The sequence below is a fragment of the Hemicordylus capensis genome, chromosome 3 (genome assembly GCF_027244095.1).
Source record: "Hemicordylus capensis ecotype Gifberg chromosome 3, rHemCap1.1.pri, whole genome shotgun sequence".
Taxonomy (NCBI): Eukaryota; Metazoa; Chordata; class Lepidosauria; order Squamata; family Cordylidae; genus Hemicordylus; species Hemicordylus capensis.
In genome coordinates this window covers 32111127-32128408 of record NC_069659.1, presented here as the reverse complement: position 1 = coordinate 32128408, position 17282 = coordinate 32111127, and the positions used below count along the sequence as shown (strand labels likewise).

Below are 17282 nucleotides of genomic sequence, written 5' to 3'. Positions count from 1 at the left end.
GTATGTTCTAGGAATGGAAATGAGGGATATAAATGTATATTTTAAATACAACAAATAAGACATTTCTTTCTGAAAAAGGAAAGAGAGGTATGTATCTGTAGAACTGAACATTTGAACAGTAACGGTGAAAAGGTTTTTCACCAGTAACGGTGGAAATGTGAACCTGTGATGCGTCAGCCTGAAGAACAAACTATATGCTATTACTTCTGGAATTAATCCATCTGTGGATTTTGCCAGGGGTTAGATGTTTGGGGAGAAACCCAAGGAACATCTTTCCCGAGTCAGGCCCAAGGCCCACCTAGTCCTGCATTCTGTTTCTTACAGCGGCCCACCAAGAGGTGAAGGCATGCCCTCTCTCCTGCTGCCCTGTGATTGGTATTCAGAGGCATCCTACCTCTGAACTTGGAGGTAGTCTATATTATAGCTATCAAGACTAGTAGCCACTGATAAGACTTGTCCTTATACAATTGTTAATCTAATCTATCTCTAATGAGAGCTTTCACTATTTGGCTCTTGAAGAGACAACTTGGGCATCAAGTGGGTTCACATCATCTAGCGCAATTCTTGTAAAGTCCCCCTCTATGTGACGCGCAGCCCTCATGGGTTCTGGCCCCCTGTATTGTGTCTCTGGCTTAAAATGTAAGTGTTCCTAGCAGCTTCTTGGGTGAGGGGCCTGATGTGACATTGGGCAGGAGAGAGAGGGCAAAAAGGCTGAAAAGCGGCAAGTGTGCCATTCAAACTGTTCTAAGCACATTAATATACAGAAGTGTCTTATACAGAGCCAGACCATTGGTAGATCTGCATTATCAACTCCAAATGGCAGGAGCTCCCCACTGCTAGCTGGGATCCTTTTGAAGATGATGCTTGGAATGTTGTGTTTGCAAAGCAGGTTCACAAATTGTGGCTGGGCTTCATGGCCAACCACTGTTTCTAGTAGCCATGGGAATAAACTAGAAGTGCTTTTGAACACTTGCAGAGTGGTTCCACTGAGCAAGTGTAGCTTGGCCCCTCCAAGCATAGAATTAAGAAAATGGGCTGATGGGACAGATGGCATAGTTCCCCCACAGGTCTGAGGGGGAAAGCCACAACTCAGGGGTAGTGCACTGGAAAGCTGCAGATTCAATAGGGGGAGGATGGGAGAAGATCTCTCTTGCCTTTCCACCTCAGCATAGCCATCCTAACTCCCCCAACTCCTGCTCTGCCCCCCCCCCCCCCGCCTGCCCTTGCTGTCTGCAGCAGAACTGCCTCAGATGTTTCCTTCCCCCTATCCCAGAATCTCCAGGCAGGGCTGAGAAAAATACCTGTCACTGTCACTCAGTCAGTGCAAATAGTATTTTAGATGGACTAATGGTCAACCACTTTATATAAGGCAACTTTATATGTCCTTTCACTTTAAAAAATAATAAAAAATAAAACTCTGCCTCTTCTGTGCAAACACACAGCTACAGAAGAGTCTCCCTCCCCGCAAAAGTCCAGTTTTGATTTTTCCTAATCTCCTGTCCAGCAGCTCTTGTGAAGACAGACGGCTGTCCTGTCTTTCTCCTCTTTTTAATAAAAAAATAATAATAAAATCACCCTTGTGGAGAATAAAACAGTCTGAATGAAATGGTGCCTGGTGATCTACTTCAGTTTTCTCCTGGGAATGCGGGGAGAGAAAGGCCTGAGGAAGATCTTTATTTCTAGCGCAGGTGCAGAGGGCAAGGCTGGAGAGCTGTGTGCCCTCTAAGGCATGCGCATGTGCGCGCGCTCACACGTTTTTTGACGTCCGCTCACTTCATTTTAGATCCTGCTCATGTTGAATCAGGAAGGCCGCATTCTGAATGCATGTGCGAACACACTGCCTTGATATTGCCACCCAGTACGGAATTCATTCTACACACAATGATGAAAAAAATTAGAGAGAACACTGCCTGAGAGAAAAGCAAAGGTTGGGAATTTCTCTTGCCTTTCCACCTCAGAAGAGCCACCTTCCCTCCCGCAACACCGACTTCCCCCCTGCCCTTGCTGTCTGCAGCAGAGCTACCTCAGATGTTTTCCTCCCCCCCCCCCCCGCCATCCCCAGCCACAGAAAAGGGTTTGAGTTAGGCCTGATTAATGACACAGAAGCTGAGGCTAGTCTGGCCATGTGGAATTTCTGTTTTTAAAAAAGACGAAATGCCATGGTTTCTTTTTAGTGGGGATTACACCCCCATTTCTGTTAGCCCGAATTAAAATCTTGCTACCAGACCATCATATTAGTTGACTCCAGGCTCAAACACTGGGCATTGGCTCTCCTTATGATATATGTCCCCTTTAGGAGTATGTGTTTTTTAAAAACAAAACAAAACAAATTGGAACAAAACCCTCCTTTGAGTGCATATACAGAATAGCCATTCAAGCTTTCATAGCCTGGATAGGTTAAGAACCAGAAAGATGAAAGAAAGACAGACAGACTGCAACAGAGAGGTTCATTAAAATTTAACACTGGCAAAGAACTTCCTTGTGCCTACCAGGCCTGAGATTTAACTTCACATAGTTTGAATTGCTAGTTTTTTAAAGAACCTGATCTGCTAGCATAACATAGGAGAGAAAAATCAGGAATAACCAGCCCCGGTGTTTTGCTAATGAAGGACATTGTGCTGCAAACCAACACACATGCATTTTAATTTACTAGGCCACAGCACAAGCGCTAATGAAGATTAATTAATGCAGACCCTTTGACAGAGCCCCAGCGCTGCTTCTTCCTCACTCAGTGTCAGAATGCTGAATGCACATAGCAGTCGTAATGAAAATACATTGCATGTTGTGTTATTCTCTTTTCCAGCCAATCCACGGAACGTACATCTAAAGCAAATGAAGCGCCGGGGTGGGGGGAGATTATCTGCCTGAAATTCACACGTCCGAGTGCCCCAAAATTCAAAAGTGTGGATGAAGTTGGCTTCACTGAGTAGGGGACAACCGCACAAGATGATCAAAACATACAGTGAGGGAAATAAGTATTTGATTCCCTGCTGATTTTGTCCGTTTGCCCTCTGACACAGAAATGACCAGGCTATAATTGGAATGGTAGGTTTATTGTAGCTGTGAGAGACAGAATAACAACAAACAAACCCTCAAAAGCCCAGTGCCCAAAAGTCAGCGATGGATTTGCATTGTAGTGAGGGAAATAAGTATTCGATCCCCTATCAACCAGCAAGATTTCAGGCTCCCAGGTCACCTGTCCATAGAAGCAAGCAATCACTCAGCTTCCAAACTCAACACCATGCCCAAGACCAAAGAGCTGTCGAAGGATGTCAGGGACAAGGTTGTAGACCTGCACAAGGCTGGACTGGGCTACAAGACTATCGCCAAGCAGCTTGGTGAGAAGGTGACTACAGTTGGCACGATAACTCGCAAATGGAAGAAACACAAAATAACTGTCAATCTCCCTTGGTCTGGGGCTCCATGCAAGATCTCACCTCATGGAGTTGCAATGATCATGAGAACGGTGACAAAGCAGCCCAGAACTACACGGGGGGAACTTGTCAATGATCTCAGGGCAGCTGGAACCATAGTCACCAAGAAAACAATTGGTAACACACTACGCCGTGAAGGACTGAAATCTTGCAGTTCCCGCAAGGTCCCCCTGCTCAAGGCAGCACATGTACAGGCCCGTCTGCAGTTTGCCAATGCACATCTGAATGATCCAGAGGAGAAATGGGCGAAAGTGTTGTGGTCAGATGAGACCAAAATCGAGCTCTTTGGCATCAACTCAACTCGCCGTGTATGGAGGAGGAGGAATGCTGCCTATGAGCCCAAGAACACCATCCCCACCGTCAAACATGGAGGTGGACACATTATGCTTTGGGGGTGTTTTTCTGCTAAGGGGACAGGACACCTTCACCGCATCGAAGGGACGATGGACGGGACCATGTACCGTCAGATCTTGGGTGAGCACCTCCTTCCCTCAGCCAGGGCATTGAGAATGGGTCGTGGATGGGTATTCCAGCATGACAATGACCCAAAACACACAGCCAGGGCAACAAAGGAGTGGCTCAAGAAGAAGCACATGAAGGTCCTGGAGTGGCCCAGCCAGTCTCCAGACCTTAATCCCATAGAAAATCTGTGGAGGGAGCTGAAGGTTCGGGTTGCCAAACATCAGCCTCGAAACCTTTCTGACTTGGAAAGGATCTGCAAAGAGGAGTGGGACAATATCCCTCCTGGGTTGTGTGCAAACCTGGTGGCCAACTACAAGAAACGTCTGACCTCTGTGATTGCCAACAATGGTTTTGCCACAAAGTACTAAGACATCTTTTGTGAAGGGATCGAATACTTATTTCCCTCACTACAATGCAAATCCATCGCTGACTTTTGGGCACTGGGCTTTTGAGGGTTTGTTTGTTGTTATTCTGTCTCTCACAGCTACAATAAACCTACCATTCCAATTATAGCCTGTTCATTTCTGTGTCAGAGGGCAAACGGACAAAATCAGCAGGGGATCAAATACTTATTTCCCTCACTGTAACTAAAATGGAGATCACGGTGCAAAATGGGTATTTTTCAATGGCTTAAATGGCCAGCTACAACAAATTCTATTCTTTGACTACTCAGCAGTATGGATGATGTATTATTATGGTACTTTAAAACCACTGGTAGTGTCTTTTTAATCAGGAACAATGTATTAAAATATCAGACTTTAGGGACACAAACTAGCACAGATAGGCATGCTTAAGCTAACAGAAACCAATGGACTACATCAGCGGTAGGCAATGTACAGCTCCCCAGATGTTGCTGAACTACAACTCCTATCACCCTTAGCCACAATTTATTACTAGGAATGATGGGGTTCCAGTTCAGCAACATCTTGAGAGATGCCTATCCTTGTACAGTCCTCCATTGGCTCTATCTATCTATCTATCTATTGTAAACCGCCCTCAGCCATTTTGGAAGGGCGGTATATAAATCAAATAAATAAATAAATAAATAAATAAAATAAATCAAATAAATCAAATAAATAAATAAATAATATCTATCTATCTATCTTTCTATACTGCCTGATATGTACATCTCTAGGCAGTGTACAAAATTTAAAATAGTTAAAAGTTACAGATTAAAATACATGACGATAAAAACAATAGAATAAAATAGATTATAAAACAAGTTGTTAAAACTATATTAAAATTAATTCTAATAAAAAGCCTGTGAAAACAGGAGAGTCTTGAGGTTCTTCCTGAAAACAAACAGAGAAGGAGATGCTCTAAGCCTGCACTGGGCCTGCTGAGCAAAGGCAGCCCTGACAGTGCTGTGCAGTGATTTTAAAGTAGCTCTAGGCAGAAGCACAGCGCTCCTTTCTACTGGAAACAATGGAAAGGAGCACTGCTGCCCAGCTGCCCAGAAGTCCTTTAAAGTCATTCCAAAGTAGCACTGTCACAACATTGCTGGGGTCACGTCTGAAGTTGCACAGCAGTCTTGGCACGCACATAGCACTGGCGGAGTGCTAAGCCCAACAAGTTTAATGAGTGCTTAATTCAGTGTTGGGGCTATGGTTACTGGATTTCTGCTGTGGCTTAAGTTGCCCACCAAGGTGCTGCTGACCTGGGTGATACAGTCTCACGGCATTAGCAACTGTATTTTCAGCGCAGTCTGCCAATCTGAATGCTTCTGTATGCATGTATGCAAAGTACTGCCCCCCAAAAAAGATCCAAATGAGTCTTTTGAAGGTGTTTAAAAAGAAATTATATCTTACCAAAGAAGAGGCAAGCATGATGAGTCCCCCAAATTCTTCTCCAGTTTGGAAAAAATTCAAGCTGCAGAAGAAGTCTTAAGAACAGCCCTGCTGGATCAGGCCCAAGGTCCATCTAGTCCAGCATCCTGTTTCGCACAGTGGCCCATCAGATGTCGCCGGAATCCACAGGCAGGAGTTGAAAGCATGCCCTCCCTCCTGCTGTTACTCCCTTGCAACTGGTACTCAGAGGCATCCTGCCTTTGAGGCTGGAGGTGGCACACAGCCTTCTGACTAGTAGCCGTTGATAGACCTCTCCTCCATGAAGTTATCCAAACCCTTCTTAAAGTCATCCAGGTTGTTGGCTGTCACCACATCTTGTGGCAGAGAATTCCACAGGTGGATTATGTGTTGTGTGAAAAAGTACTTCCATTTGTTGGTCCTAGATTTCCCGGCAATCAATTTCATGGGATGACCCCTGGTTCTAGTGTTATGGGAGAAGGAGAAGAATTTCTCTCTATCCACTTTCTCCACACCATGCACGATTTTATAGACCTCTATCATGTCTCCCTGCCGTCGTCTTTTTTCTAAACTAAAAAGCCCCAGGTGTTGTAGTCTTGCCTCATAAGAAAGGTGCTCTAGGCCCCTGATAAGTCTTGGCTTATCCCTTCCCACTCACCCAGCTGCCCAGTCTCTAAAAATCTCCTTCCCCCAGCTCTTTTCTTTAAACTACACTTAACCTGGCTGGACCAGTGATTCCAGCCATGAGGAGTGAGAAGGAAACTTCCCTCTCTGGCACTTTTGAGTAGCAGCCACCAAGACCTCAGAACTCAATAACCCTTGGAAAATATTGTTTCTTCAAAAACTACTAGTGACTAACAGGTGCTCGCTATGGATATCATACAGGTACACTTGTTGGAGATGCAGGACTAGCTGTGGCTCCCTGTTGAGGGAAACTTCCCTGTCCTCAGTGGCAAATCTGGGTTCATTACTGTGTAATGTGGAAATCAACCTTAGAAGCCCCCCCCCCAAACCCCAAAACAACAACACACACACACTTTCTTGCTGAGATAGTGGTAAGCATTTTTAGGTTAATTATTTGGGTTTAGCTTTGCTTCTTTGTTGCATGCTCCAAATAAATGAACAAAGAAAATTTATTGTGAGTCATCTTGGACTTCTAGCGCTCTCTCTCTCTCTCTCTCTCTCTCTCTCTCTCTCTCTCTCTCTCTAAGAAAGGGGAAGCATAAGCTAGGTAACTACACAACCATACTGCCCACCTTAGATTGCCCACCTACAGAGCTCACTGGTTTACAAACTAAAGCTGCATTTATTTTTAAGGCATTAAATATCCTTTAAAACTAATGTCATACATGCTGTTCAAAATTATGGTCTAATCATATTTGAAACAAAACAAAACAAAAACCCCAAATCTAACCTATAACATACCACTAACTCATAATAGAGCCGACAACTAATCATCTACTGACTCTGACACCAAAGCATCATCTTTCCATTCCCTTCAGGCACTAAACTTCATCTTCTTCAGTTCACTGAAACTGCGGCTGCCAAAATTGTCTTCACTGTCCATCCTTCACTGCTTCACAGTTTGTGCCCTCTCCAGTGCACTGCGCACAAGATTAAAATGTCCTTCAACAGTCTATGATGCTCAGCCCCCAAACCACATCCAGCTATTTCTTGTTCCTCCTCCTTCTGTCCTCCTTGCCAAGCCTCAATTTCCTTCACTCACTCCCTGCCCTCTTCTGCTTTCTTCCAGACTACAACCAGGTATTTACTTATTTTAAAATAGATCTGTGCCATCTCTCCAAAGCCAACAGTAATTAAACTAATTAAAACAAAATACCAATCACATACAGCAGCTGCAATGCAAAGCCTCCTAAAGACTCACCACCTTTCAGAAGAGAGAGGTTTTAAACCCTCTGAAAGACTACAGAGAAGAGCCATCTTTCAGATAAACCCTACCACCCATTTTTCATTCCTCTTTACGGCACATGTATGTATGTATGTAAAACATTTATATACCGCCCAAAACGCAAGCACATATGTTTGGCTACAACTGATCTAGGCAGGAAATCTGTAGAGGAAGTTCTTTCTTTTGCTCATTTTGGGACAGCACATACTTCTGGGTTAAACACACTCTCAACAACTTAAGATAAACTGGGGATACTGGCAGACATGCCCCACAGCATAATATCGGCAGTTCAGAACTGCCATGCCACTGTGAGGCTCTCACACATGCACCCACGGTGCTGCACAAGAGGGCTGTTCCAGTAAAACTCAACCTTGCATCATTGCAGGTTCAGCACTACTTGCATTGGAAGTAATGCAAGAAGCATGCAACCTGAAATAATGCATGGGTGAGTTGTAGCATAACAGCAATCTTGAGCAGCACAATGGGCATGTGTGTTAAAGCCCTGCAGCACCATGGGAAGTTCTGAACTGTCCACATTACGCTTAGGGGCATGTTAGCCACTAAATTTATTTTAGTTAGTGAATATATACCACCCTTCACTAGAGATTCTCAGGGCAGTTCACAATGTATACAAATTAGTGCAATGCTAAGACCATAAAATATAAAAACAATCATACAAAAGTGTAATAAAAACAGCACTAAAAAGATGTTTTTGAAAAGCTTAGATGTCAAAAGCCTAGGGAAATAAAAAGGCTTTTGCCTGACAGTGAAAAGCTATTGGGAGCTTAGGAGAACCTCATAAGAGAGTGTTCCCTAGACAGGGCGACACAACAGAAATGGTCCTTTCTTCCATAGTCATCCCACATGCCCCAGCCAGCAAGGGGACCTGGGGTAAGGCCTCTGATAATAAAGCAGTGACCAGACAGGCTGTTATGGAAGAAGACATTCCTTCAATACACTGGATGTTAGTGTGAAGGGATTCTAATAGCCATGATGTACCAACCCAAACTCTAAGCCATGTACAGTGAGGGAAATAAGTATTTGATCCCCTGCTGATTTTGTCTGTTTGCCCTCTGACACAGAAATGACCAGGCTATAATTGGAATGGTAGGTTTATTGTAGCTGTGAGAGACAGAATAACAACAAACAAACCCTCAAAAGCCCAGTGCCCAAAAGTCAGCGATGGATTTGCATTGTCGTGAGGGAAATAAGTATTCGATCCCCTCACAAAAGATGTCTTAGTACTTGGTGGCAAAACCCTTGTTGGCAATCACAGAGGTCAGACGTTTCTTGTAGTTGGCCACCAGGTTTGCACACAACCCAGGAGGGATGTTGTCCCACTCCTCTTTGCAGATCCTTTCCAAGTCAGAAAGGTTTCGAGGCTGATGTTTGGCAACCCGAATCTTCAACTCCCTCCACAGATTTTCTATGGGATTAAGGTCTGGAGACTGGCTGGGCCACTCCAGGACCTTCATGTGCTTCTTCTTGAGCCACTCCTTTGTTGCCTTGGCTGTGTGTTTTGGGTCATTGTCATGCTGGAATACCCGTCCACGACCCATTCTCAATGCCCTGGCTGAGGGAAGGAGGTGCTCACCCAAGATCTGATGGTATATGGTCCCGTCCATCGTCCCTTCGATGCGGTGAAGGTGTCCTTTCCCCTTAGCAGAAAAACACCCCCAAAGCATAATGTGTCCACCTCCATGTTTGACGGTGGGGATGGTGTTCTTGGGCTCATAGGTAGCATTCTTCCTCCTCCACACACGGTGAGTTGAGTTGATGCCAAAGAGCTCGATTTTGGTCTCATCTGACCACAACACTTTCGCCCAGTTCTCCTCTGGATCATTCAGATGTGCATTGGCAAACTGCAGACGGGCCTGTACATGTTCTGCCTTGAGCAGGGGGACCTTGCGGGAACTGCAAGATTTCAGTCCTTCACGGCGTAGTGTGTTACCAATTGTTTTCTTGGTGACTATGGTTCCAGCTGCCCTGAGATCATTGACAAGTTCCCCCCGTGTAGTTCTGGGCTGCTTTGTCACCGTTCTCATGATCATTGCAACTCCATGAGGTGAGATCTTGCATGGAGCCCCAGACCGAGGGAGATTAACAGTTATTTTGTGTTTCTTCCATTTGCGAGTTATCGTGCCAACTGTAGTCACCGTCTCACCAAGCTGCTTGGCGATAGTCTTGTAGCCCAGTCCAGCCTTGTGCAGGTCTACAACCTTGTCCCTGACATCCTTCGACAGCTCTTTGGTCTTGGGCATGGTGGTGAGTTTGGAAGCTGAGTGATTGCTTGCTTCTATGGACAGGTGTCTTTTATACAGGTACTGTAACAAGCTGAGATTAGGAGCACTCCCTTACAGAGGGTGTTCCTCATCTCAGCTCGTTACCTGCATATAGTGAAAAGACACCTGGGAGCCTGAAATCTTGCTGGCTGATAGGGGATCGAATACTTATTTCCCTCACTACAATGCAAATCTATCGCTGACTTTTGGGCACTGGGCTTTTGAGGGTTTGTTTGTTGTTATTCTGTCTCTCACAGCTACAATAAACCTACCATTCCAATTATAGCCTGGTCATTTCTGTGTCAGAGGGCAAACGGACAAAATCAGCAGGGGATCAAATACTTATTTCCCTCACTGTAGGGCTTGAAAGGTAAGCCCAAATGCATAGATAATCCAGTGAAAACCATATTTACCCTTTATTCTTTTGATGCTATTCAATATATCCAATATGTTCTCCAATATCAATATTCAATATCTCCAATATCTGGCTAAATAAGTCTTGCTGATGTTACAAGGTTCACTTCTTTCACACATTCTTTTTATGAGATAAATTCATGAACTTTTCAGTATTCTGTCCTTGTATTCAGTGCTGAGCTTTGAGCTGCTTGCTATTTCTTCTCACATGACTGAATCACAGATTCTCCTGCTCAAAGTCACATGAAAGGACCACTCTTAATCTCTTCATGGCATTAGGGCCGTTCACTTGTTTCCTTCTCCCACTCCCACCCCGACACATATTGAGGAAACATTCAGGAGAGAGAAATAGGATAATGCACACTGGCTTCAATAAGCCAGCGTAGCATAGTGGTTAGAGTGTTGGACTAGGACCGGGAAGACCCAAGTTCAAATCCCCATTCAACCATGAAACTCACTGGGTAACTCTGGGCCAGTCATGTATCTCTCAGCCTAACCTACCTCACAGGGTAGTTTTGAGGATAAAAATAACCATGTACACTGCTCTAAGTTCCTCAGAAGAAGAGCGGGATATAAATGTATGAAATAAATAAATAATAAAATAATTTGGAAGTTAACATGAAGAAATTCTAATAGTCTTCAACATGGGCCTCAGGTCACATGACCACTGCATGCCATGCTGACCAGGGGTATAGCTAGCATCCATGGTCTTGTTTCCCCACATACATTTCTTGAAAATGTGAGAAGAAATGAGTGAAGGTCCATAAGAACAGCCCAGCTGGGGGTGGTGGTGGGGGAATTCAAGCTGGAGAAGAAGTCTTAAGAACATAAGAACAGCCTAGCTGGATCAGGCCCAAGGCCCATCCAGTCCAGCATCCTGTTTCACACAGTGGCCTACCAGATGCTACTGGAAGCCACAGGCAGGAGTTGAGGGCATGCCCTCCCTCCTGCTGTTACTCCCTTGCAACTGGTACTCAGAGGCATCCTGCTTCTGAGACTAGAGGTGGCCTATAGCACTTTGACTAGTAGCCGTTGATAGACCTCTCCTCCGTTAAGTTATCCAAACCCTTCTTAAAGCCATCCAAGTTGTTGGCTGTCACCACATCTTGTGGCAGAGAATTCCACAAGCTGATTATGCGTTGTGCGAAAAAGTACCTCAATTTGTCAGTTCTAAACTAAAAAGCCCCAGCTGTTGTAACCTTGCCTCATAAGAAAGGTGCTCTAGGCCCCGATCATCTTGGTTGCCCTCTTCTGCACCTTTTCCAGTTCTACAATGTCCTTTTTAAGATGTGGTGACCAGAATTGTACGCAGTACTCCAGGTGTGGCTGCACCATAGTTTTGTATAAGGGCATTGTAATATCAGGCGCTTTATTTTCAATCCCCTTCCTAATGATCCCTAGCATGGAATTGGCCTTTTTCACAGCTGCCGCACATTGAGTCAACACTTTCAACGAGCTGCCCACCATGACCTCAAAATCCCTCTCCTGGTCAGTCACCGACAACTCAGTCCCTACTGTCTATGCCATTGTCTAGCACAAGATGAAGATAAAATGGCTGTAGAAGCATGCAAGGCAATAATAAAATGGTTAGACACTAGTCCTATACATAGTCTATGGGTGAGATTTGTAGTATTATTCCACATAAATAGTAGCTTGTCACAAGATTTTTGATAACTGATTGTTACATAAATATAGCATTCATTAATGGTAATTTTTTAAAAAATCATCCTAAGACATTGATAAATCTGAGGCCTATTCCATGTTGGAATAGTTGTAACTGAGCATTAAGATAATTAGTCTTAAACATCAGAGATTAACTGAAGGTAAAAATCCAATCATAACTTTGTTCTACCTCAAATGTATTTTCAAAATGGTTAAGAAATGAAATATACAGTACTGTTTTAAGAATTCAATTTGACTGCCTAATGAATATTTAGGGCACTTGGCTGTTTCCTCTATGCCTTGCTCGACCCATCAGAAATTTTTGATCTCATTAACTATTCAACATTATGATAGCCTAAAACTGAAATATGATAAATGTTGCTAGACATACCAAAATTATTCTTATATTTCATGCTTGAACTATTTAATTAATCATCTGGTAGAGGTATGGTTTGAAGGTGGTTTCATTTAAAGGCAAACTTAAAATAGTGGATTGTACAGTTTCCCTCCTTTAGAGAAGGTAGAGCGAAGATACAAACTGTGGTTGAAAAGATCAATAGTTAAGATAAAGAAGAAGACAAACTTTCTGTAACCACACATCTTCTATAATGTTCTTAGTATCTAAAACTGAAACTTTAAAAAAACTAACAATTTTTTCATTTAAGCAATATTACCTATATTTAGCAATATCTACCAACCGAATCCTATAGAGTGATTTTTATAACTGAAATTGCTAGTGTTTTTTAATTATGTTTTAGTGATGTATTTAAAAAAAAATTTTTTTAAACTGCCCTGGGTGTCAGGGCACAGGGCACTATAAAAATGTAAATAAGAGCACTAGAATTATAAAAGTAACACATGCCTACAAAAGATGTGCATCGAATAATGATATTGATGCACACCTTAAATAATGAACACATGAACAGTCTGGGTCTATAAAAATTTAAGATCTTTCTCAGAATTTCTCCTCTGATGGCCAAGAATAGGGCCTTTTTAACAGTGGCACCAAAGCTATGGAATTCCTTCCTCAGGATCCCTCCTGAGTTCCACTTCCTCCTCCTGATTTTTAGACGACTATGGTAGTCAGCTCCAGAAAGACTCTTTGAATTTTTATTTGGAAAAATGTTAGTTTTGGATAAAAACACTAGATTTTTTACTAGTTGAGCAGATTAATACTGAGATGTGAAGGCCTGAAAGAAAAGAAATGGGGTGGGTGACCCACATTTTTAGTGGGGGGAAATGAAGAAGAGAAAACACCCTGTCCCCACTTTTTTTCCAGGCCTTCACATCTCTATTAATACCCAATAGAAACATTTGGGCTTGTGTTTAGTAAATGTTCTATTTGTAGCACTTGGTGCAGAATCTGAAGATGGAGTGGTGCACAGCAGACATCACATTTCATGGAAACTTCCAATACATTTAAGATCAGAAGTGTGTGAGGCTAGAGGCAACAGCAGGGAGCACTGCATGGGTAGGTGGTCTAGCTTCAAGGTGGTGCTGTGCACATGTGCTACAAAGCTTCAGGAACACAAGGAACCATGGAGACCATGAGAAATGCTCATGGAGGCATTCTAGGAACCTTGGGTATTGCATCCCCAGTAGTTCAGACATTGCTGTATACATACTTCTAGTATTAGCAACATCTAGGGTCTCCAGATCCTAAAGTCCTTATGATCCCTAAATTCCTCCCTGCTGCTGCCCCAACCTTCTTAAGTTTCAAGAGGGATGGAGAAAAAGGGCAACATGGGAGGGAGCAGACCAACACTGATCTATTTGGGACCAGTCTTGGAGATGGCTGTATCCAATCTTAAATGGGTTCGGAAGGGGAGCCCAATCTTAAATGGGTTCAGGAGGGGAGATCAGGTGCCTGAACTGTTTCAGAACCAATTCCAGTCACCAATTTCAGACAGTCCTCAATCCATCGCTAGAATTATGAGCCACATCTACTGTATATTATTATTTGCTAACTAGATAATCAAACCTTTACAAGGGAAGTCCTGAGCTTTGTGAAAACACTGCCAGACTGGATTCCCTATATATCTGGTTGGGCTTGCACAAAAGACTCAGTTCAGCTTGACATCTCCTGGCTAAGAACAAGAAATGCGTGAACCAATTATATCTCATAAAGAAGCTCAGAAGAAAAATCTACAGTGTGGGCATTTGAGGTGGAGTTCCTTCCTATTATACAGCTAATCAATAGCCTGTCCAGCCCAAAGGGTTTTCACATTGTGCCCTGAAGCTTGAGAACAGGCTCCAGTGGGGTCTTAGCAGCAGCAAATTCCTGAAGCATTGTACCGTCCAGCAAGAATGCCTTGCTATGAGTAATAGAAATCAAAGCCCCACAAATGACAGCATAAAACTGTCCTGCAGACCTCTCTCTTCATAGCAGAGAATCCAAAATTTAAGGACATCCAGGACAAATTTAAACAGCAAATCTTTTCTCCAGTTAAGTGGGAGGGGAGAAATAAGGAGGGGAGGGAGACAGTCAACCATGTGGTATTTAAGTTGATTATTGTCAGCTTAACAAAAGCTTAAAATCAAAGTGACCATTTCATACTATTAGAAAAAGTTCAGACTACTAAGCAGCTGCATTAATTTTTGAAAGACATTCAGAAAGAACAAAGGTTTGTTCTCATAGTGACTAATTGATGTATTCATTGGTTTAGGAACTGGTCCTAATCTAGCGAAACATGTGTTCTTTAGCAATATGTCAGCAAAACAGAATGAACGATATCCATGACTTCCTGAAACATAGATTATTTAGCATGTTGATTGGTCCAGAACCCAACCATTGGAATAGGACGCTAATCATATTTAACCAAACGAGGGGTGTGCAAACCAGCTTAATGTCAAACGAGTTTGATGGCTTGGGACCGGACCGAACTACCCCCTGTTCAGTCTAGCCCCGGACTGACGCCCGCCCCCCCCCCCCATGTTCGGGTGTGTGTGTGGGGGGGGTTCGCAAATTTTTTTAAAAAGTAAATTTTTAAAAAAAACAAAACAAAACAACCTTTTCCCCTTCGAGGAAGGCCGTCGAGGTGGTGGTGGGGTCTGCGGAGGTTCCCCCTCCCCCGCACCAGCCTCTGTTATCACTCCCTCCGGCCGGTTCTTTGGCCTGTTCAGGCCTCCGTAGTTCAGTGCGTGTGTGGCCACCGCACATGCACAAATGGCCTCTGCAAGGTCCTGGGGCATGCCAGGCCTCGCAGAGGCCATTTGCACATGCGCGGCGGCATCCAAAATGGCCACCGCACTGAGCTAGCGAACGCTGCCGGACCAAACCAAACGGGGGGGGGGGGGGCGGTCGGGGTCCAGTCAGGTTTGAGTCTGGTCTCGAACCAAACCGGGCCAGCTGGTTCTGTGCACATCCCTAAACCAAACCTGATCTCAAAGGACAAGGAAAGTCACCAGAACCAGCATGTAAAGATGCATTGCAAAAAAATAAAAATAAAAAGCCAAAAACAGGGCTCAAGGCCCAGCTTTAGAATTAGCCAAGCAGGGTGCACAGTTCACATTTCACAACCTTAAAGTAAAAACACAACAGCATACAAATTAATCTCTGCTGTTCCTGCACCTCATGCATGTCAGCATGGACATTAAACATGAGTAAATGGCAGAATTCTAGCTCACTTGATCTGTATTCAGGACCATTATAATATATTTTGTCAGTACATTTTCATAGGTACATTTTCATAGGACTTTGGAAAGAGAAATGACAAGGAAGTGGGGGGAATCATAGACAACACCTACTCAAAGCTTTCTGGTTCAGTCTGGTCGGAGTCTCTATATCTATCAGGGTCTGGAAGGGTACTTGGATCAAATTCGTCACTTTCACTGTGATCCAGAAAGGCTACATCTTCCTCTTCAACCTGAATAAAGAAAGAATGACAGAATTAGATTTCTCCAGATTTCATGTTTTCTCAAATTGCCCCAAATGTATTTTTTGCGGATATTTCCTGTGCTCAGGTCCACAAGAAAAAATGAAAGACTTTAACCCTCCTTCCACAAATCAATGGTTCTGAAGTCCTACTATAGATTGACATAAAGCCAAAAAGATAATTAAAATCAAATCAGAGAATTCATTATTGAGGCAGGCAGACTGAGCAACAATTACATACTGATGTCATTTTTGCCATGAAGCAAAAATATACCAGCACAAAAAACATACAGAATTTAATGCAATCCAATCCAATCTTTATTACAGCCATAGACCAGAGTACAAAAACACAAAAAAGAATAGACATACAAAAACAGAAAACATAAGAACAAATATATCTAGATCAAACATTTAAAAACCTGAACGGATTTTACAAATTATATAACAGTACCTGGCCACTATATTAATAACATTCTCATCAGGACTGGCTAATAAAAACTTCAAATAAAAATCATCGGGATGCTACAGAATGTAAAAAAACATTCCCAAGCAGGTTCTTATCACAAGGTATTAGGAGTTCATCTTCTGTTGCAACCTTAAGCAAACTCCACCTCAGTTGCCACCTCAATACGAGGATAATAACATTACAACAGCCCTGCAAATGTAAGTAAGGATTACATCAAGCTTTGCACACTCAAAAATCCCTCAACAAATGCTACATGTTATTAGTACAGACTAAAACAATTCAACATTACTGTATTTTTATAAATGTGTATAAATGGCAACTCTTCCAAACAGTAAATTATATACATTATTAATCTACTTATAACAGGTTATAAGTAAGAGAGGAGAGGGAGGAAAGGGTTGGAAAAGGACACATCCAGCTAGTGGAGAAAGAGCTCTGCTAACTGGAGAAGGCAAGGAGCCGCCATACGTTTGTTCACCACACTGGCCACACCCTCTATGCTAGTGTGATGAAATAGGAGGAAGGAGCATGGCCAGAGTGCTCAGTGGCCTTGGCAGCTCGTCCCCAGGCCTCCAGGAACCTCACTACTCCCCAGCTGATCCAGTGACTTGCTCTGAAACGGCTTCCCTATTCATTCCAAAGGATGGAATCAATCCAGTTGTGCATTCATTGGTTTGCATAGACATGCTTCCTCCATTAATGTGAAGGACTACCCTCATGTAGGAGAGATCTATATGAGCACATATGGAATTTGGATTGGAATATATGTTGATTTAGCATTGCAAAAAAATAAGAACTGAAATTTAATGGAATATCCCAACATGTTTTGAGCATAAGACTCTTCTTCAAGGAAGTATTATTTTGACGCACACGTGCTTGTGTGTGCAGAGTATACAGATATCTAACGCATCTCCCGCAGAGGTCCTTGGGATTCATGAAGCCTCACTTCAAAAACATCCCACAAAGATGAGCAT

At 43.2% G+C, this 17282-nt stretch overlaps 1 protein-coding gene across 2 annotated transcripts in view; it reads right to left on the bottom strand.

Moving 5' to 3' along the window:
- The window catches only part of DDX10 (DEAD-box helicase 10), a 300200-nt gene that overhangs the window by 16074 nt on the left and 266844 nt on the right, over positions 1–17282 (bottom strand). For both annotated transcript variants that reach the window (XM_053312440.1, XR_008320238.1), the window contains one exon: positions 15716–15834. In XM_053312440.1, coding sequence (XP_053168415.1) covers positions 15716–15834 — 119 coding nt within the window. Of the gene's footprint in view, positions 1–15715; positions 15835–17282 lie in introns of those variants that run through there.